Source organism: Castor canadensis, chromosome 3, assembly GCF_047511655.1.
Source record: "Castor canadensis chromosome 3, mCasCan1.hap1v2, whole genome shotgun sequence".
NCBI lineage: Eukaryota > Metazoa > Chordata > Mammalia > Rodentia > Castoridae > Castor > Castor canadensis.
The window spans coordinates 29,557,237-29,579,326 of NC_133388.1; the positions used below are offsets into that span (position 1 = coordinate 29,557,237).

General features: G+C 47.3%; 1 protein-coding gene across 11 annotated transcripts in view; it reads right to left on the reverse strand.

Moving 5' to 3' along the window:
* Positions 1–22,090, reverse strand: part of Adck1 (aarF domain containing kinase 1) — a 108,789-nt gene that overhangs the window by 10,820 nt on the left and 75,879 nt on the right. For 10 of the 11 annotated variants that reach the window (XM_020162198.2, XM_074067449.1, XM_074067447.1 and 7 more), the window contains 3 exons: positions 21,330–21,488; positions 14,997–15,113; positions 187–336 (listed from right to left, as the gene is read on the reverse strand). In XM_020162198.2, coding sequence (XP_020017787.1) covers positions 187–336; positions 14,997–15,113; positions 21,330–21,488 — 426 coding nt within the window. The remainder of the gene's footprint in view (positions 1–186; positions 337–14,996; positions 15,114–21,329; positions 21,489–22,090) is intronic. The other variant, XM_074067450.1, reaches the window with a different exon arrangement.

The window sequence follows — 22,090 nt, forward strand, 5'->3', positions numbered from 1 at the left end:
TGCAAGGAAGTGGAAGCTCAGAGAGCTCTTAGTGACATTCACAAAATGACAGTTCTTGGAGGAGGAAGGGTCATCTCCAGCTACCTCAGCTTTCTGCCTCCCAGTTGAGTGGCTGTTGGGCAACTTCAGCGGGCTCTAATCCCAGCAGGAGCAGCCCCCAGGCTGGGCAGGAAAGGCTTCTCCTACCTGGTAGAGTCCGTGGTCCAACAGGACAATCTCTGCCTTGCCTGTGACCGGGTGCTTCCGCACCAGCACATTGCCTGGATGGGGATCACAGTGCACGAAGCCATTGACAAAGATCATCTCGCTATACATCTTGCCCAGGTGGCGGGAGATCTGGAAGACAAGGGAGGGGGTGGTAGTTCTGCTCCATCCACACCGGTCTCAGGAGCTTCTCTGCTCCCTCAACCTAGTCACTGTCAAGAGGAGACCAAAGGCTCCAGGTGGACCTAAATGATGGTGGCAGAAGTAACAGCTTGAGGTCATGTAGTTCTTGTATTTAAGATAGAAGCTCAGCCTTCTCTGCCTCATCCACACATTAGAATCACCTGGAACCCAGACACTGTGGATGGCACCAGGCACCAGTGCTTTCTTAAAGTTCCCAGGTGACTTCAATGTATGGTAAGGCAGGAGAACTGCCACACTCCACCTCCCACACCGTCTCTCCGCTCTTCCTCTATTTCTCTTGTGTGCCCCCTTCCTTCCTTCCCCAAAGCTGAGAATGGGTCAGGGGAGCTATCCCATCCATCCCTTCTCCAAAGATCAGGAATGGGACTGAGGAAAAAGTGACCCCACCCCAATCCTCTGGGGCTGCCCCACTGGCTCCAGGCCAGTCCCAAGCAGTCTCAGAGTCCTGGCCCTTCTCCCCTCCCCACCAGAGCCCAATGCTAATCTGATTTATGATGTCTGCACAGAAGAAATGACCCTGGAGAGGCCATTTAAATCATCCAGTCACTGCTGCTCTCCCCGCCGAAGCAGTCTTCTTATCTCTACTCCCTTTTTTATTAAAGCTAAAAGCCTCTTCCCAACTAGCGAACAGCTGCTGAATACAGCCAGACCTGGGCCTGCAAACAATCTGCAGATGGGTTTCCAAGGTACAAAGACACACTCAACTAGAAAGCTGATACCCCAGGACACAGGTTGTCACTGGGACATCAGTCTCAGTTGGACTCCTTGGTCATTAACAAATATATCCCAGCCAGAGAGGAAGAGATAAGGCTCATGGGGAGGGGGGGCACAGGATTAAGATTTTTCCTCAACCTACAGAGTCCTGCATAACCAGACCCTGCCTCCCTGCATGGTCTCATACTGTAGTACCTTGACACTTCAGCCAGTTACTCTTTCTCTTTTCCAGTGATCCCTGTGCTTTCCTACCTCAGGGCCTTTGCACATGCTCTTTCTGTCACCAGAAGCATTCCTGCCATTTCCCCATCACTAGGTTCAGGCCCTCTTCCTTCCCATCCCAGGCTGGAAGAGGTTCTCTCACCATCCACTTCTACAGGATGCTATGCTGTTCTTTCATGGCACTAGCAGTTATTCTTATGATTCTTTAATTAATGACCATGTGGCCCACTATCATAACTTCCAAGACAGCAGGGACTGGCCCTGTTTTGTTAAACAGCTTTATTGAGGTGTAATTTATATACCATAGACTGGCTCTGTGATGCATGCACTTGCTTGTAACAGCACAAGACACATGAATCTAGGACTCTGCATCTGACGTGAGTGAGACCCTCAGATCTCTGTGGTCTTCTGAGATGCTGTGGTTCCTATGTCTAATGCTTTTCCTACTCCCATTAATCTCCTCTGAAACCCAATCAGTTATAACTAGCCCCAAATTAAATGATCAAGAATAGCCCTGCTTTAAAAACAAAGTTGGTAAAGGTACCTCTCAAAGAAAATAAATAAATAAAAACAAAGACAGCAATCTTATTAAGAGCCCAAATAGTAGATAGAGGTATGAGCCACACTTTGCAGGTGAGGAACCAAGATTCGTTTACTGCCCATGGCTAGAAAGAGGATTTAAAATAGGTATGACCACCCAGCCCTCCAGCAAAGCACGAGCATAGGGCTCATGTCTTCTGCACTTTTCCATTAGCTTTGTGGACTGAAACAAGTTGTTTATATGCTCAGCTTGAGTAAAATGGAAATAGCAATAGTGATGCTCTCAAGGGTGGCTAGAGAGGTAAATGAGAATGTCACAGGGGCACCTCTCCCAGGTGTCCCTGTGGCTGTCATTACTGATGCCTCGTGACACTCCTGGAAGGGAGGCAGACTAGCTCTTGTTATACCTCTGAAGAGATGAAGATATCATGCCCCGTTACCATACCAGCACTGCAGCTCCTAGCATATGCCTGGGGTGAAACAGACACCCCAGGACACAGTGTTTCTTCATATTAGGAGCAGGACTTCGCCCCCAGGCAAGTTCTCTGACTCACAATGACATGCTGGGTGCCCCAGGGCCTCCATTTTCTGTTTCCTGAGAGAGGGGGCCTCAGCTAGAGCTAGTCCCAGGTGAGCTAGCAGGTACCCACCTCAGTGCCACCAAAACCCCTTTCGTTAGGCTCCTTGGCGTTCCCTGGAGCCATGCTTCAGAAGGCTGCATCTGCCAAACCAATTGCATTTATTAAGTAATCATTCATTTTTATTTGCCAAGAACGCATATAAGGTCCAATCAGGGTTCCTGATCGGCCCCAGATAAGCAGCACAGCCAGACTGAGCTGACAGAATTCCAGCCAAAAAGCAAAGAAATGACATGTCATTTAGTCTGGGCAGACCTGTCACAGGGAGATGTATGATCTCCCTTAAGCTTTCTGAAATATTGCTAATCACTCTGGGCCCCTTATTGCTACATTGAAAGATGGTCCCTAGGGGTTTGAGGACTCAGGGTGGGGGAGCCTTTGTCCATGAGGACTAAGTCGCTGTTGCAGGGTAGTGCTACCAAGTGAAGCCACATACACACCACTACTGTCAGAGTGGCCCTCTTCACTGCAATGCCCCATCCAGCTGCTTCCACTTGGGGTCTTTCCATCTAAGGGCTTTTCTTTTTTTTTTTTTTTTTTTTCATTTTTCTTTTATTATTCATATGTGCATACAAGGCTTGGTTTATTTCTCCCCCCTGCCCCCACCCCCTCCCTTACCACCCACTCCGCCCCCTCCCGCTCCCCCACTCAATACCCAGCAGAAACTATTTTGCCCTTATCTCTAATTTTGTTGTAGAGAGAGTATAAGCAATAATAGGAAGGAACAAGGGGTTTTGCTGGTTGAGATAAGGATAGCTATACAGGGCATTGACTCACATTGATTTCCTGTGCGTGGGTGTTACCTTCTAGGTTAATTCTTTTTAATCTAACCTTTTCTCTAGTTCCTGGTCCCCTTTTCCTATTGGCCTCAGTTGCTTTAAGGTATCTGCTTTAGTTTCTCTGCATTAAGGGCAACAAATGCTAGCTAGTTTTTTAGGTGTCTTACCTATCTTCACCCCTCCCTTGTGTGCTCTCGCTTTTATCATGTGCTCATAGTCCAATCTAGGGGCTTTTCTTAATGCTCGGTTTAACAATGTCACCAGGACAGACAGGTATGGAAGGCAGAGGAGCAGGAGCCAGCCAATGCCAGTAGCTTGATGTTGGAACCATCTTGGTTCTGCCACTTTGGACATGGGTGGCCCGGGGAGTAAGTCTCAGTTACCAGTTAAGTGGGACTAATGTCATCTGCTCTATTTCCTCACAGAGCAATCTCAAGAGTCAATATCAAATACAATCACCTATGAGAGGGCGGGAGGTGTGGCTCAAGAAATGCCTGCTTTGCAAGCACAAAGCCCTAAGTTCAAACCCCAGTACCACCAAAAAAATTAAAAATCACCTATGAGAAAGCCCTTTACATATTAGAAGACACACAAATGTCATTGCTTTATTTTTAGTGTTGTAGCTTATTGTTTTGAACTTGAAGAAAATGTACACCCATTGCCACTATCAAAGTGAAATCAATAGTGAAGGTGAAAACAAAGCTCCTAAGAAATAAAGAATAAACACATGTTAAAGACTTAACTCATTCAAGAGGGAGTAAGTAAGATGGTAGAGCTGATTCAAAAAGAATTTTGAGGAAGTGGGTATTTACAGATGTTTAAACAGGACTGAGAGACTGGGGTTCCTGGATGATATACAAACTAGTTATTGTCTTAAGGTACATTTAAAAAAAAAAAGCCAACCTTTGTGGTTGACTTTGTGAACAGAAATTATTTGTATCTCTAATAGATAAGATAAATTGGGCCAGGCGTTGGTGGCTCACACCTGTAATCCTAGCTATTCAAGAGGCAGAGAGAGATCAGAAGGATCATGGTTTGAAGCCATCCTGGGCAAATAGTTCATAAGACCCTATTTCAAAAACACTCAACACAAAAAAGGGCTAATGAAATAGCTAAATTGCTAGGGTATCTGCCTAGCAAGTGTGAGGCCCTTAATTCAAACCCCAGTACCATCAAAAAAAAAAAAAAAAAAAAGCTACAAGACTTCAGTCTGAGTCCTTCATTAATTGTCAATAAAAAGTCAAACAACAGTACATTTCTGTGGACAGTTAAAAAAAAATTCTTTGCTATAGAAAGTGGAGAGATCTCCCATGCTCATGAATTGGTAGAATCAACATAGTAAAAACGTCGATACTCCCAAAAGTAATCTACATGTTTAATGCAATTCCCATCAAAATTCCAATGACATTCATTAAAGAGATTGAAAAATCTACTGTGAAATTTATATGGAAACACAGGAAGCCACGAATAGCCAAGGCAATACTCAGTCAAAAGAACAATGCAGGAGGTATCACAATACCTGACTTCAAACTATATTACAAAGCAGTAGCAATAAAAATAGCATGGCACTGGCACAAAAACAGACATGAAGACCAGTGGAACAGAATAGAGGACCCAGATATGAAGCCACACAACTACAACCAACTTGTCTTTGACAAAGGAGCTAAAAATATACGATGGAGAAATAGCAGCCTCTTCAACAAAAACTGCTGGGAAAACTGGTTAGCAGTCTGCAAAAAACTGAAACTAGATCCATGTATATCACCCTATACCAAGATTAACTCAAAATGGATCAACGATCTTAATATCAGACCACAAACTCTAAAGTTGATACAGGAAAGAGTAGAAAATACTCTGGAATTAGTAGGTATAGGTAAGAACTTTCTCAATGAAACCCCAGCAGCACAGCAACTAAGAGATAGCATAGATAAATGGGACCTCACAAAACTAAAAAGCTTCTGTTCATCAAAAGAAATGGTCTCTAAACTGAAGAGAACACCCACAGAGTGGGAGAAAACATTTGCCAGCTATACATCAGACAAAGGACTGATAACCAGAATATATAGGGAACTTAAAAAACTAAATTCTCCCAAAACTAATGAACCAATAAAGAAATGGGCAAGTGAACTAAACAGAACTTTCTCAAAAGAAGAAATTCAAGTAGCCAAAAAACACATGGAAAAATGCTCACCATCTCTAGCAATAAAGGAAATGCAAATTAAAACCACACTAAGATTCCACCTCACCCCTGTTAGAATAGCCATCATCAGCAACACCACGAACAACAGGTGTTGGCAAGGATGCGGGGAAAAAGGAACCCTCTTACACTGTTGGTGGGAATGTAAACTAGTACAACCACTCTGGAAAAAAATTTGGACGCTACTTAAAAACCTAGACATTGATCTACCATTTGATCCAGTAATACCACTCTTGGGGATATACCCAAAAGACTGTGACACAGGTTACTCCAGAGGCACCTGCACACCCATGTTTATTGCAGCACTATTCACAATAGCCAAGTTATGGAAACAGCCAAGATGCCCCACCACTGACGAATGGATTAAGAAAATGTGGTATCTATACACAATGGAATTTTATGCAGCCATGAAGAAGAACAAAATGTTATCATTTGCTGGTAAATGGATAGAATTGGAGAACATCACTCTGAGTGAGGTTAGCCTGGCCCAAAAGACCAAAAATCATATGTTTTCCCTCATATGTGGACATTAGATCAAGGGCAAACACAACAATGGGATTGGACTTTGAGCACATGATAAAAGCGAGAGCACACAAGAGAGGGGTGAGGATAGGTAAAACACCTAAAAAACTAGCTAGCATTTGTTGCCCTTAACGTAGAGAAACTAAAGCAGATACCATAAAAGCAACTGAGGCCAATAGGAAAAGGGGACCAGGAACTAGAGAAAAGGTTAGATCAAAAAGAATTAACCTAGAAGGTAACACACATGCACAGGAAATCAATGTGAGTCAATGCCCTGTATAGCTATCCTTATCTCAACCAGCAAAAACCCTTGTTCCTTCCTATTATTGCTTATACTCTCTCTACAACAAATTAGAAATAAGGGCAAAATAGTTTCTGCTGGGTATTGAGGGGGTGGGGGGGAGAGGGAGGGGGCGGAGTGGGTGGTAAGGGAGGGGGTGGGGGCAGGGGGGAGAAATGACCCAAGCCTTGTATGCACATATGAATAATAAAAAAGAAAAAAAAATTCTTTGGATGGTGAGCACTGATTAAACACAGCCCAGGAATGACTTTGAAAGGGTGCACCACATTCTCTTGGCCTTATTTCAAAGTCTGGGATGGTTTTTCTTAACATCTTTTAGTGTTGCCCTAAACAGACTCTCTGGCAAACAATCTGTCCAAAGAAGGGGCACTGCCCCCTTCTGTTCCTGGTGCTGAGGGTCACGGCGAAACCCTCAGGCCGTCATCAGGCACACAGCTCTCTCTCCCACCCCTTCATATTACTTCAGCTTCATCTCCTGCTTAAGAACAGACCACTGTGTCCCTAGCACTGCTGTTGCCCCATTAACAGCAGTGTCTACAGGACAACAGGGAGCAACACCTTTTTAGAGAGTCATAGCCAAGGCTATGCCAGGCACTTAACACGGACTGACTTAGCACTCGGCCATCCCCTGCAGTTAACAGCTGAAGAAAGGAAGACACAAAAATGAGAAGAAGCACGATCCAGAACCCAGGTGACCTGGTTCAAGAGTAAAGGTGCTCCATGGTCCAGCCATCCAGCCCCTCCACTCCCTGGAAAGCTCTTCCTGGAGCCAGCAGCTGCCTCCCAAAACTTCTGATAAGGTGCTCGATCTGGAAAAAGAGCCTCAGTAGGAAATCCTGGATGGGTGTTTCCTCTAAACCTCACTTCTAACCAAGGCATAGGATAGTACCATTTAGAAAAAAGCCACAGAGAAGTCTTGTAATTGTTCCATGTAAAAGAATGTGCCACTCCTAAGTGATTTTGGTAATTACACAATGCCTTTACTCTTTAACAGTGTATGGGGCGGGGGGGAGTAGGACTCTATAAAATGGCTGAGTAAAGAATTAATTTAGTAAATAATATTTAAATCAAGGAGTTATTTTTGGATTTTTCTCAAGACTTGAATTGGCTGAAAGTACTTTAATTATTCTATAATTACAGGAATTAATTTATTCCCCCACCCCAAGGGAAGGTCTATTTATGTTCCTGGAGGGCATCTTGGAAGCAAGGCCAAGATCTGTGGTGTTGCAGGATGTTAATAATCACAAGTGGCCTGATATCAAGCAGGAGACTTGTCATTTAGACTGTCTTTGTTCTTCCCCCAGTTTCTGCCCAGGCTTCTCCACATAGATCAGACAGAGGCCTGGAGCACTTCCTGGTGGTGCTGGAAGAGGCACTGAGAATGGAAATGAGGTGCTGACTGGTTACAGGCAACTGGGAGTGATTCAGATGGTGGTATTTGCAGGCACCCAGAGAAAGTTCCTCTGATTAGGCCTGACAAGGTATCAGCCAAGAGCCAGGTATGCGTGCCTGTGAGAACAGGAAAGCCTGCTCATGTCTCCTCCAGAGACACTGTGCAAATCATCCCAACTCCAAAGGAGTTATGAGTGGGTCCGAGGCCAGGGCTACTGGAAGACAAGAGGGAGGAGCAGTCATTGACACCTGGCACCTCCTCCCTCAGGTAACAACTCACTCCAAAGAAAGTCTCATATCCCTCTGCCTTGCCAGGGTCTTCTGGCAAATCCTGTCCTGGACCCGCATCAGAGAGGGCTGAGGGCTGGAGTTGAACACGTGTGCACAGGGCTCCTCCAAAGATCCTGTGGGTCACCCCCTCTTACCTCACTTACAAAAGGAAACTGCAGATTGGAAAGGGAGAGCAGCTTCACCACAGTGTCATGGGTCGCACATGGCAGAGCCGCCATCAGAGCCCAGATTCCATGCTGGGTGACTACAGAGAACACCATTAGCCATCTCTGTTGTGAGGAAATAAATCCCCAGGAACCCATCTTGGGCACCTGGGCTCCTCTAACTTCCATGAGTTTCTGGGAAGTGATAGAGGGTGGACAGTGGAAGATGTTGTCTTTCTAGTGATTTTAGGAACCAGCATCTTCATGCATCTGCAGGTACCAGAAAGGCAGAAAGGCCTGCAGGTGGGAACCAGGTTGAGCAAAAAGATAAAAGTTCCATTCAATTTGGACATGACCACAGTAGAAATCTGGACGTGGCCACAGTAGAAATCAAGGAAATCAAGAGGAAAGATAGAAACGGAAGTGTGGCTTTATGAAGGGGGGACACTAAATGCTTAATCGATGACTATTCCTTCACCTGTAAGTACAGACCACATAGGTGGGTGGACAGGAAGAAAGCAGAGGTCCTAAAGATTCTCTGAGGAAGACATGCCTCTGTGAGTAATACCCTCATGAATTATGAATTACAAATAACTTTTTATAGTCTCACAGCTTGCAAAGTTCACAAACTGACCCTGAGTATTGTTATCCCCCAATTGCAGAGATGAACAGACTCAGACTCCAAGTTCAAGTACCTTACTTACCCAAGGACGCCAGGCCAAGGAGAGGCAGAGCCAGACACAACCCAAGTGTCATGATGTGAAACCCTCTGCACTTCCCACCCAGAGCCTCACGTCTGTGAACCCCCAATCTCAGCTCCAGCCACGCCTCCATTACAGTACTATGTGCAGTGCCTCACTTAATAAGTGCTCAGTAAAACATGCAGAGAGGTGACTTTGTGACACCTTCAAATGCCCCTGCAAATAACATAAAATGGATTTAAACATGGAGAGGACTTCTGGCTAAACACAGTAGATGGAGCCCAGGCCACTGACTCCACTCCCTCACAAAGCCCACAGAAATGACTCTAAAGGGAAAATGAAGGCAAAGACCCAACCATGCACAACAAAAAGAAGGGCCAACCACAGCAAACACCAACCACAACAAAATTGTGCTCACCATGAGGAATAGACATATTGGCTGGCTAGAAAATATGAAACCCCAAGCCAGCCATGGGGAGCTCTGTTGGTTACCTCTGAGTCCCAGGATGGCTCAGATGCCCCTGGAACCTCTGAAAATGGGATTTGGGGGTCCTGAAAAAGAAGGTTTAGTTAAAAGGCTTTAAAAGTCTCAGCCCCTTCTCAACCCTGACAGAAGACAGACCTGCTCTCTGGAGAGGTGAATGGACAGGCTCTTATGGGCACTCCCACACAGGAATACATGCCGAGAAGAGAGGACTGAATTAAGCACCACATAATAACGGCCGAGGAGCCCCTGGCCCTCTCTTCCCTGCTGGCTACCACACCTCAGAGATAGCCCGGTAGGCATCTCTTTTAAGCCTCTGCCCTGGATTGCCCCCAGTCTTCACAGACAGATGATGGTGCCCACGAGTCTCCAGTCATCTGTCCCTACAGCCCCTATACTCCCAACTCCATCACCTTTCTCTTGGCTAATTTCATGCCAATTAAACTGAACCTCAGCCCAGGCAGAGTCTTAAACACACACTCACTGAAATCCAATTAACCTTCAATACAGGTCCTGCAATCAATAGTCCTTCTGTGACTTCAGGAAGCCCCATCCAGCCTGCAGAAGCAGACTCTGCACGACCTTTTCTTTTAATGAGATCAATGACAGTCACTGTCGCCAGCGCTTAAAGTGACTGGCAAATATGATCACTGGGTCGGGCCCTTGATAATATCGCTGCTGGGCTCAGAGACACAAACAAACAAGTCCTGGCAGGCTGCTGGCTCTGGCGATCCAAGTTCCCTGGCAGTTGAGCACACCTGGACCTGGCTGCCTCATGCCTGCAGAATGGCTCATCCACTGTGGCCTGGGCCCTGGGCTTCATGCTGGAGAGGGGTGGAGTGGAGCCCTGAGCTTCAGTGAGTGTTTGACCCACTGGAAGAGTCTGTTAAAATGCAGATTCTTGCAAACCTCTGCAATCTACCACCACCACTCCCCACCCCAGATTCTGACAGGTAAATGTGAGGTGGAATCTGTATTGTGGAATACACTCCTCTATTATTCTGAAATAGCTAGTTCACAAACCAGTCTCAGCTTCTATTATACTGAGGAATCTGTACAATTGTCAAGTAGAAAGGACCCTTAATTAGAATCCTGCTAGAAAACTGAGAACCAGAGAGGGTTGCCCTGTAGCAAGACCCTAGCAGGGCTGAAGCCTAAGCCTACATCTCTTGCCTCCTAACCTAGTGTTTCCCTTTTTAAGCCCATCAGGAAGTAGCCATGGAGACTGTCTCCAGTCCTCACAAGCTGGACACTACTATGGGTGAGGCAACCTCTTTGAGGTGGAGTGGGGCTGACTTGACATGGTTGCAGGGCTCTGGAGCATCCCCACTACCTCTAGAGGGGCTTCTTCTTGAGCCAGGGAGCTGAGGCAGAAGGACGGTAAGTTCAAGGCCAGTCACAGCTTATAGCAGCCAGTCTGCCACTAACCATGTTACCACTGCAATTTAGAGTAAGAGTTTTGCCCTCTGCACTCCCATTTGTCCCTTATACGTCCCTTCCAAAGGAATGTTCACAGCAGGCTGTCCTAGGAAGGCAAGTCCCTCCTGCATGGGCGTACTGAGTCCCATGGCCTAAGGAGACCTTAGAAGTCTAGATGAACCTTCAAGAGTGTGAAGGCTCTCATCCTCACCACTAGTCATGTAAGGCCTGGGGCCTGAATGCCTGGTAAGAGACATGATGGATTAATTTCTGCAGAGGAAATCTTGTCCTGATGTCCAGTGACTACACTGTGGCACATGGCACCTCAGGTATCTGTGGAAGTCAATATTTAATGACATCTCAGGATACCAAAGAGTTCAGCTGGGTATGGTGGTGCATACCTGTAACTCCAACACTTGGGAGGCTAAGGCAAAAGAATGGTGAGTGTGAGGCCAGCTCTGGTCTACAAAGTGAGATGCTGTCTCAAAAAGAAAAGAGAGAGAGATTCCCAAATCGTGCAAACCCTAGGAGGCAGAAAATTAAGAAATTAACACAATGAAGTATATAGCATGGAACAAACCAGATTCCAGGAAAGACCCACATCTGATTGATAACAAAGATGCTAGGTCCCAAAACTGTATGATTCCATTTATATGAAGCTCAATCACTGGCGAAAGCAGTCTGTAGTGAAAGAAATCAGAACAGCGGTGGCTCTGGTGGGGGGGTGACAGTGTGGACCAGAAGCAGGCTTGAGAGAACTCATCAGGGGGCTAGAAGGGGCTTGTACCTTCACCTGAAAATGTACCAAGTATGAGCTTAAGATTTGTGACCTTACATAAGTAATCTCCCCCCCTGAACCTCTGGTTTTTCATAGGCAAAATGGAGCCCCTAGCCTCCTCCTGAAATTTCCAGTGCGTAAAGGGTCAGTGCATGGATTCAGCAGTTGAAAACTGTTCATGGTAAAAGATCAAGGCCTGTAATCCAAGCTACTCAGGAGGCAAAGGTAAGAGAATCAGGGTCCAAGGCCTCCCCTTAGACTGTCTGAAAAACAAACTAAAAAGCAAAATGGTGTAGGGTATAGTTCAAGTGGAGGAGTGCTTGCCAAGCAAGTGCAAGGTCCTGAGTTGAATCCTCAGAACTTCCCCTTCCCCTCCAAAAAAAAGGAGGACAAGGAAGAAATAACAGGGCCTGACAACAATAAAGAAAATACCAATGACCAGCCACCCTTTGGTGTGCACACACACCATGTCCTGTGCTAAGCACTGATGTGTGTTAGCTCACACAGTCTTTCCAACTTCTCTTAAAAGTTCAGTACCAGGAGATGTAAAAATGTTCCTATGAAATGGATATGGACGCTAGAAAGAGAAGAGTCCCTTCGGACAGCACCTGGAGTACTGGGCAAAGCCTCTTGATCAGTACTCCAGCTTTACAGCACAGTTACCGATGTGGCCATCAGCCAGGTGGCTCTCAGTTCCACTGCAACTCCACATGGAGCTCTGGGAGAAAGATGAAGAGGTGGCGGAGAAAGGACTTTGGAGTTGAGCAGACCTGGATTCCAATCCTGGCTCTGTCTTTGCTTCCTATGTGATGTAGGGTGAGTTATTTAACCTCCCTGAGCCTCTACTTCCTCATAGGGTTAACACATACTTTACAAATATGTTGTAAGAGTAGAGATTGTATGTGTCACATACTTGCTTATAACAAGTATTGGGTTTTTTTGTTTTTTAATTTATTTACTTATTGCTTTACTGGGCATTGAACTCAGGGCCTTGTGTTTGCTAGGCAGGTACTCTACCACTTGAGCCATTCCTCCAGCCCCAACAAGTACTGTTATTGTTGTTATTCCCAACTAACTGCTATCTGCATGCTCTATTCTGCATGTCCACAGAAAGCAACCAACACTCCTCCTCCCCCTGCCTGGTGGAAGCCAACTCAGGGAGTGAGGCAGGTGTATTTACTCCTTCACTAACCTAAGGATATCTACCAAGGTGCACCTGCCCAGCAGCTGACTTTATCTGCATACACTGTAAGAGGGTTGGCAACAGGACAAAGGAGCCCAGCCTCAGGGGCACACCCTGCCCAGAGTCTACTGCCTACCTGCACCCCAGCCAGCCTCCTCCCAGGTGCCTTGCTGGGAACAAGATGCCCAGGACATTAGAGCCTGTGTTTCTATGTTTGCACCTGTCTTGGAAAATCAAAGCATCATCCTGGCCTTAGCTCACTAGATCCCATGAGATGAATAGTAGGGGCTCAGGAGGTTACCAAACTTAAGTTCACCACAGCTGGTCCACAGAAGACTACACCAGTAACCTGGCAGGGAGAGACCTCTGGACTTGCTCCTGATGAGCAGGCCAAGGTCCTGCCCCCTTCTAAGGATGTTCAGAAGAAGCCAGAGGTGACCTCCCAGCCCAGCCCAGCTCTGCCCCACCAGAGCCAGAAACTTTGTAATCCACCAGCCCTGTCCCTGCACGCCCCTGCCAGGAGCCATGTCAGAAGCCCCCCAGGTGCTCTGCAGACCTCAGGACGTCTGCTTTTGCTCTCTGAGCTCTTCTCTCTATAAATGGAGGGCTAAATTATCGTCTTTCTCATTTTTTTCCCTCCAGGCAGCAGATCTCCTCCAGGAAACCCAATGTGCAGCTCAAGGGAGGCTGGGCCCTGAGACCAGGCAGCCACTCCCACACACCTCAAGCCCATCGAATGGGTTCTTAGAGAGTATCAGACAACAGCAAGTCCCAAAGGCCTGAGCTAGCTGCAGCTGAACCTTTCCCAGGCACAGTCCAACAGCATCTCAGCACAACCTGCTACAGCCCCCCTTCCAGGACCAAACAGAAGTGGTGGAATCAGGAGGGCTGGGTTTGATCCAAGCTGGACCAAACAGAAGTGGTGGAATCAGGAGGGCTGGGTTTGATCCAAGCTCTATCCACTGTGTGACCTTAAGCAAGTTACCTTCCCTCTCTAAGCCTCTAATTCTCCATGTGCAAACTGGAGACAGTAAGACTTCCTTCATTGGTTTACTGTGGACAAAAAGGCCTAAAACAGGGAGTTGGGGCATTCAGTAAATGTTAGTGGTAACAGGAAACAAAGCAGGAAAGAACAGGACCTAAGATGACAACAATGAAAGTAGAAATCATCCAGCTGCCCCTGTGGCTGGTACTCCTGGGCCAGTGCATGACTAACTCCTTTAGTCCTCACAGCCCCTCCTACAGGCAGATACCATCCCGATCCCCATCTACAGAGGTGCAGTCATCAGATGCCCTTGCCATTCCCACAGCCCTGCCCTGCTTGTGCTCATTGCTGAGCCCTGGGGAGTGAGCTTTCTTCTCCAGGATCACACGCTCATCTTCGTGAGTAGCCTGGTGCAGGTGAATAGAACAAGCATTACCTCTATGGGGTCTGGTCCCTTCTAATCTTTCCTCTCACCATTGGAGGAGTCGTCATGTCAGTGCACTTGATCCTTTATGTCAGAACCTTTCAGAGCCTCCCCAGTACCACTGGGGACACACCCAAGACCTTTACCATCTGCCCTACTCCCCAAGGCACCTGCTCCACCTGCCAGACTTCACCACTCCCTGCCTTTCCCTCCCTTGAAGTGCTCACTCATGCCACTGGAGGCACTTAGTTGGTGTCATCAGGCCCTAGGATTGGGTCTGGCTGCCCCTCTGCATGTCTACACCTAGCGTGTGCAGGGACAACAGCAATGATGAGTGTGGTTGAAAAGGTACAATTCGCTCCCTTATGGGAGAGCCTGTGGTGTCAATGAAGATGGGGTACAGGCCCCACCAGCAGGCCAGTTATCCCTGAGACGAGGTGATGGGAAGTGAGGACATAGCTCTGCCCCTTCCCTTTGCTCTGAGAGGTGAATTCAGGTGGTGGCTATTGTTCCCTTTGGTCCTGGGAGGGGAGGGTGAGTCCCCAGAGAGGCAGAAGTGCTGAGTCCTACTGTTCTGCAGTGGCTCCATGAGGGTCAGCCGGGAGAGAAGCTAGGCAGGAGCTGTGGGGCAGGGTCTGGTGTGTCCCATCCCCTTGAGCAAGAGTGGGGCTCAGCATGTCCTTGTCCCCTGTGTGGGAGGGCAGGGTCAGCCACCAGAGTGCTCTTCCAGCTTGATGCAGGGCTCTCCAGCCAGCCCACCACATCTAAAGACAGTCAGGTCAGACCCCAGTCTCCACCTGCACATGCAACCCTTGCCAGGCATCCCTGGCCAAGCCATGGTCCCTCTGCACAGCAGCCCTGAGCCCTCCACTCACCTGATTGACATCAATCTTGTTCCTCTCCATGTAGTCCCTGTCGTTGACCTGCCCACCCTCCACAAACTCCATCAGCAGGACCCGCTTGGTGGACAACTCCCAGTAGATTCTGGGGACCTAAAGTAGAAAAGGGCAGGTGACAGGTTAGGGGAGACTGGGCTCAGGGGCAGGAACACAGAGAGACAGGTGCTGCTTCCCAGTAGACAGTACCAGGAAAGGGAGAGCTGGGAGAAAGACTGCAGGCAGGCAGATCCTTTAGAGGCCCTCCTGTGAGGGCAGAAGAGTGGCGTCCCTGCCTTCCTCGAGGCCTTCTGCAGTCAAAACTAAAATTGGGACTTGGGAGGGAAACATGAAATGCCGCCCACCTAGGCAGTGGTGTTAAAAGCTACTTCCCATCCCATCATGGGCCCTCACACCATCCTAACCCCACTTTAGTGTTTACATCTGGGAAACAGATGTACGTACTGAGCGATGAATGAATTCGTAGTGTGTAATAAATTTTGCTTCTCATGTCAGTTTCCTCCAAACCCCCTGTGGGGATCAATGCTGAATCCCAATCCTCCTCTTCCCCATTGCTGACAAAACTGAGCACTTTCCATGCCTGCCCTACAGAAGGTATGGCTGGCTAACACCATTCTGGCCCATTAAGCATAAGTAAGAGTTTGCTAGGGAATCTGGGAAGGTTTCCATTTTCTTCATAAAAAGGGAAGTTTGATGACACTATGCTACCTTCCCTTTCTCCTCCTACCTTGAAAGTGAATTTGATTCCTGTAGACGCAGCAGCCATCTTGCAACCATGAGGGGAAAAAAATCTAAGAAAATCAGAGGCCAGCCCTGACAATGTCAAAGTACTAAATAGTATCAACAGGTAACTTGTATGGGAAGAAAAGTAAATATTTGTTTAGGACCTTGTAGATGGGGCTTTCAGTTATCCGCACACACATCATGCCAACTGATTCATCCCAACCCCTTCTGATTCTGCGAATACCTAAAAGTCAAAAAGAGGACAGGTTCCCCAGAAATCTGTCAGAACCACAGGCTGCCATGAGCCACAAGAGTGGTTGGCACCATCGGAATCACCATAGCCAGGAAGCTTCAGCAGGCTGTTTCCTCACAGCACTGATGAGCTACTTCCCCTTACAAATAAAAACACAAGGGCAGCCGATTCATGGGTTTTGGAGACTCAGATCTCCCCTCCCCTTTACCCCAAAACCCATCAGGCAATGACATAGCAGCCCTTAAGTCCACAGACCTACTTTCTGTCCCAAGTTCTGCGGGCAACTCCTGTGCTGCAGACCACACAGTTAACTCCTCAGGCCTCAGGATCCCTCACTGGCAGGGAGCGCTGTCCCTGCCCCACCTCAGAAAGGAGAGGCCCTGCAGGCAAGTGGGCCATGCTTGAGCACACATATGGGAGACACTGCATTTGGAACCCCAAATCCAAATGCAATTATGGTTTTATCTTGTTTGTCACTTCCCTGCAGTTTTTGCCATTTGGAAATCCGGGCCTATAGAGAAATCTGTGCCCCTCTGCTACTTTGAACATAAAATTTAAGATTTCCCAGATATTTTTTAAAAAGTATTGTTTAAAAATGAGTGCCTAGACCAGGTGTGGTGGTATCAACCTGTAATCCCAGCTACTTGAGAGGCACAGGTAGGGGGATCCAGTCTGAGGATAGCTGGGGCAAAAGCATGAGCCCCCTATATGAAAAAGTAAAAGCAGGAGGGCTGGGGTGTAGCTGAAGTAGTACACAAGTGCACACTTGTTGTTGTTGCTGTCATTGCTCAGTTTGCAGATGAAAGGGACATTACTTGGAGGCTGAGGTCTTCACTGGGTTTGCTTAGGGACCTGAGCTTGGTTTGGCAGTGGTCCTGGGGCTCTGAAGATGGAGGTCAGACTCCAGCAGGGCCTTCTGGGACACTTGGAGATTCAGCCAGCAGAGAGCCACAAGTGGAACAAGAGCCCATGGCTTCAGAGTCTCCAGGCTGGCCAGGCTGGGGAGGAAGAGTGTCCCCTCCCACATCTTTGCTCCCCAATGTGACCATTCCAGCCTGACAACAGAATGTACCCTCTGCTTCAGCTACTCAGGACTGAAACGACTAAAATATCAGGCTTCGGAAACGGCATGTTTATCCACACGAGGAGGACCACAGGATGAAATCACACGGAAACAACTACGAAATGCCAAACTGCTCCCTGCTCTTTGGGAAAAGTAACTTGTCCCTGAATCACCATAGGGCAAGAGGTTTTGTCTCACCATTGTCCCTCTCTCTGCCTCTTCCACTCAGAAAGGGAAAATGAAAGCAGAAAATTGGAAAGAGGCAATCAACAAAACAAACAAAACAAAATGCTGAGAGGCTCATGGGCAGGCCAAACTGGCCTTCGGAACCCAGCATCAGCAGCCTATCTACTTGCCACACAGTAGAAGCCCTAACTGTGGGCACCATCTGTTCTCACATTGAAGCCATCCTGACCCCAAGAAGCAGGTTGTGGAGAGAGCTCCCCAAGTCCCTGGATGACCTGAGCCTCCCAGTGGGGCCTGACCTTTTGCTTCTAACTTTCCCCTGTGCTCATCTCAGCCAGTGACCAAGACCCAGGTTGCCACCCACCTACAAGCAGGGGCCCAAATGAGCCAGTGCAGACCTGGAGAAGGATGCAGGGCTGATATTCAACATAGGACAGTCATCAGCCTCTGCTGGAAAACAGCAGCTGCCCTGTGACAGCACATAGTGATTCAGAAGGGTTCTGACCCCTACCAGGACTGAGTCAATGCTCTGGACGGCTCACCATGATGTGGATCCTTCCCACGAATGTCACAAAGACAGAGGGGCGGCAGGCTCTGGGCCAAGCTGCATCCTTTCACAGCCTGCTTCTGCCCCTTACTGGGTAACCCTGAAAAATGACCTGATCTCCTGACTTCAGTTTCCCCATGGATGATACAGGATTAAGAATGGCATCTCTCTTGTGGAACTGTTGTAAGGATTAAAAAATAAACACATATTAAATCACTTTTAAAAGCCTCTAACATGGCATATGCATGTAAAATGTCAGCTGTTAATTACTACAGACAAGTACATGATCATCTTTGAGAGTCTAGAGAGCTATGACACGTACCCAAAAGCACACACTTTTTGTGGGGCTTCCTCACAGTCTCTGCAGTCCCAGGCTTCTGACCTCACATGAAGAAACCCTGGCATGGGCCTGCCAGTGAGAAGGCCTTTCCACACACATGAGCACACTCATCTCTTTCTGTTCCAAACACTGTATGTGGAAGGCTTCTTCCTTCCTGCCTCATTTCCAGATGTCCCCCAGCTCAGCCACAAACCCCACCACTTGTCCTGGCCTCTCTCTGCAGTACACACATTCTGATGCCAGTTCCATGATCACCCCAGTCTTGCCCAGGCATCCTGGCTTCCCCTTTGCCTTCCTCTGGTCTCCCTAACACCGCATTCACATTCAATAGTCTGAGGCTCAGAGATGAGTCCCGAAGGGCCAGGTTACCAAACCCCACATAAGCACGGGAAGAGGCCTCACACACCAGAGGAAAACTCTTTGCTGAGGCTTAATTACACACAGATGTTGTGACGGGGTGCCAGCATGCAAAAGCAATCTATCTCCAGTTTTAAGAGCTGAACTAGGTTCACAGCACAAAATTCACTTCCCACTTGCAATGGGTTTAGGTAAAATTAATTACTTGGGAGCCTTTCTTCCACCACTGCCTTAGGAATGGTGTATGGGTTTTGGTGGCAGCAGGTCAAATACATACATTATTTATTTATCTGTTTGGCATGCTCATTTCAAAAATTTGTCATTATTATTATAATGTGTCTTGGTCTGGCAGTTGCTAGTTGGCCCCAGCCAGGGGATGATTTGGCTGTTTCCACAGAAACAGTGGAGGAGATGGCTCTGCATGTCTGGCTCATGGTTCTGGCTCTAAGAGGTACCCCTGCCAGGTAAAAGGCTGCAGAGAATCCTAAGATGAGCACCAGACTTGGAGTCAGGAAGCCTGGGCCATATCCCAAGCACCTCTACTCAAGGACTCATCTGTGACATGGGATAAGGGCTGTTGGTGGCATCTGCATTGTGTCTAATGCACTAGCACCAGACACAAAAGAAACAGTCAATAAAGACTGTCTGCCACTCTGTAGAGTGGACACTTTCTGGAAGTCCTCTGAACTCTGTCTTTCCTCTTTGGAATCTACCAAAACAAAGGTAAGTGTCTATCATAGTGCAAAACACTCTTATATAACAATGCACTTAATTGGCCTTGGTGGTACATGCCTGTAATACCAGCATGTGGAAGTCTGAGGCAGGAGATTTGCAAATTTGAGGTCAGCCTAGCCTAAAAAGCAAGTTTGAGGCCAGCCTGGGCTACATATTGATACCCAACCTCAAAAAAAAAAAAAAATTGTGTATTTGTTCCCCATTTAGATGGGAGATTTTCCGGGGCAAGGATCAACCTCCAGCTCCTAGAACAGCAATAGGAAATGCTCAATAAATAAGGATAGAGGAATGGACACGCAAGTGGAAGAGTATCTGGAGCCTACAGCATTATGATTAGGTTCCCACTGAACTGGTGGTCTGAGCTTCAAGGCTGGTACAGTGCTGCCAGATCTAGTCTGCACTTCCAGATGTACACGCACAAGAGTCTACACACACAATTATTATAAAGGCCAGTGAAAAGCCAGGCAGGCATCCTGGGAGACTGGAGATAGAGTTGATCCCCAACACATTCAAAGAGCTAAACTTCTCCTGTGGCCACACCTTAAACTAAAATAAGTGCATCAAAACATGGCACCAGTCACGGCAGCTGCCCTTCCCACAACCCAAGCTTCTGAATTTTCAGGTGCTTAGTACAGACATCCTCTCTAATCTGGATAGCAGAAATATAAACACTGCCTCCACTTCTCACCACATCTCCAAAAGTCACATCGACACTTTAGTTTAGAACAACAGAGCCACTCTCCCCAAGACTGTTCACTCTGGAGCTAGCACCTGGGGTTCCAAAGGACTCTGTGACTGCTCCCATCTTCTCCAGGCCTCTACTGAAAAGAAAGGGCTGGTCTCTCCCAGAGTTGAAGGCCCAGCTACGTACAGACTACCAGGAAGGCTCTCCATCCTACACCATCACAAAAAAGGGGGCCCCTAGAAAATGGGTAAAATGGGATAAAATAGTTGGAAGAGTGGTGTTGGCATGCATCTCACTCACTCCAACCCCCATGTGCCCTGTGTGACATCAGGACTCAAAGTCCAGCTCCAGAGCCAGCTCCTTCACAGATGAACCGCTTCTGGGTCCTTCAGAGCACTTCCAGTGGAACCTCTCAGGGGACACATGCAGATGTGACCTTGTACCATTTGACAGTGTTTCCCACAGTCAGCATCTTCCATGACCTAGGAGAGTTCTGCTGTAGTACTGTTTTGAAAACAAAACTTGCTCCAATGCAATTGGTAGATTAGGTAGTGGTTTGATCATAAGGCAAATGTTGTATTTGCTTTACCTGCTAGAAACACCAAAAAAAAAAAAAACTGCATCCCACTTAACTGTGCCACATGGGACTATACCACACACACACACACATACACACACACACACACACCCCCCTCTCAACAGCACACATGTGGGTGAGGCACTTCTTGTTCCATGGCAGAGGACCCTCCTTCCACCACCTTACGGCAGCTCACAATTGGCAACCCTTCTGATGCCCACATCCACACTCAAGGTAAAGGACCCCGTGAATCGTGATCGTACATATTTCTTAGCCATTTGGCATGTGTAAAACTCTGCTGATCTTGTCAGTGCCTATCTTCTTTTCTTTTCTGAGTCACTGATGTAGTCTTTGACTGTTGCACCCCTACACCCATTTCCCCATAAGTCTTGTGGTTTCTCTTGTGCAAATCTGTACATTGTGCTGATTTCTAGGAGCACATATTGTGTTATAACAAAACTACATGTATATTAAATGAGCTAATGTATGTGCTTGAAACAGGGCCAGAGTACAGTAGTATTAGCTATCATCATCATCACCCCACGCTTCATGGAGGAAGAGACCATGATGCATAGGCCATTGGGTAGTGCTTAGTATCTTACAATTGTGTATTATGAAATAAACATCTGCTCAATTGACTGACAGGTCAACCATCACACTAGAAGTTGTCTTCAAGGGCTTGAATATGTATCACCAGTGACAAACCATTCATCTTCAGTAAGAAAACTCAGGAAGGAGACAACTCAACTTACATCCTGGAAGCAGGGATATTCAGAGCAGAATCACCCCCATCCCTGCAGTCTTTCCCCCACACTGCCATGCCCGCCACTGCCCAGCCCCTCATACCTTTAAGAAGTCAAAGTGCTTGAGCATTTGGGCCACTTTTTCAGCATTCCTCCCCTCATTGAGGAAATCCAGCTCCAGAGGTAGATTCTTCTTGGCCTCATCCACCAACCACATAAACTCAAACTCTGGGAATAGCTGCTTCACAGCCAGGACGAGCACCTGAAATCCACCAAGCACCCCATCAGTCAGCCCATGGTACCCACCAAGGGAGGTACATTTTCTACTCTCTGCCCAGGACTCCCTTGGAGTAAAGGTGGTGGGGGGAACCTGCTCCCTGGCTTCCATCTCTGCAATCCACATCAAGTCCAAGATGGTGAGAGGTCTACAGCCCCAGCATTAACCTTGACAATGATTGTCTGAGCACTCTCCATGTGACCAGCAATGGGCTAAAGCACTTACTACTCCACTTAATCCCCACAACACATTTGAGAGGCATATGGGTAGGCACTTGTCATGCCCATTTTACAAGCAAGGAAACTGGGGCTTCAAGAGTTGGTATGATTTTGCCCAATGAGGAAGTAGTGGAGCCAGAATTCCACTAGGGTCCCCAAAGCCCGTGCTTATGAGCACCTTGGTGACCTGTAACTGTTTCTGCTCCAGGATTCATTCTTCACCATCTGCAAAGCACAGAGAGCGTGCTTTCAGTGCAGCTTTCATTTTATTTCTTAAGCTGAGTGACTGGTACTTGAGTACTTATAAAATTATTCAAAAATCCAAAATCAGAAACACTCTAAAATCTGAAACTTTTGAATGCTGTCATG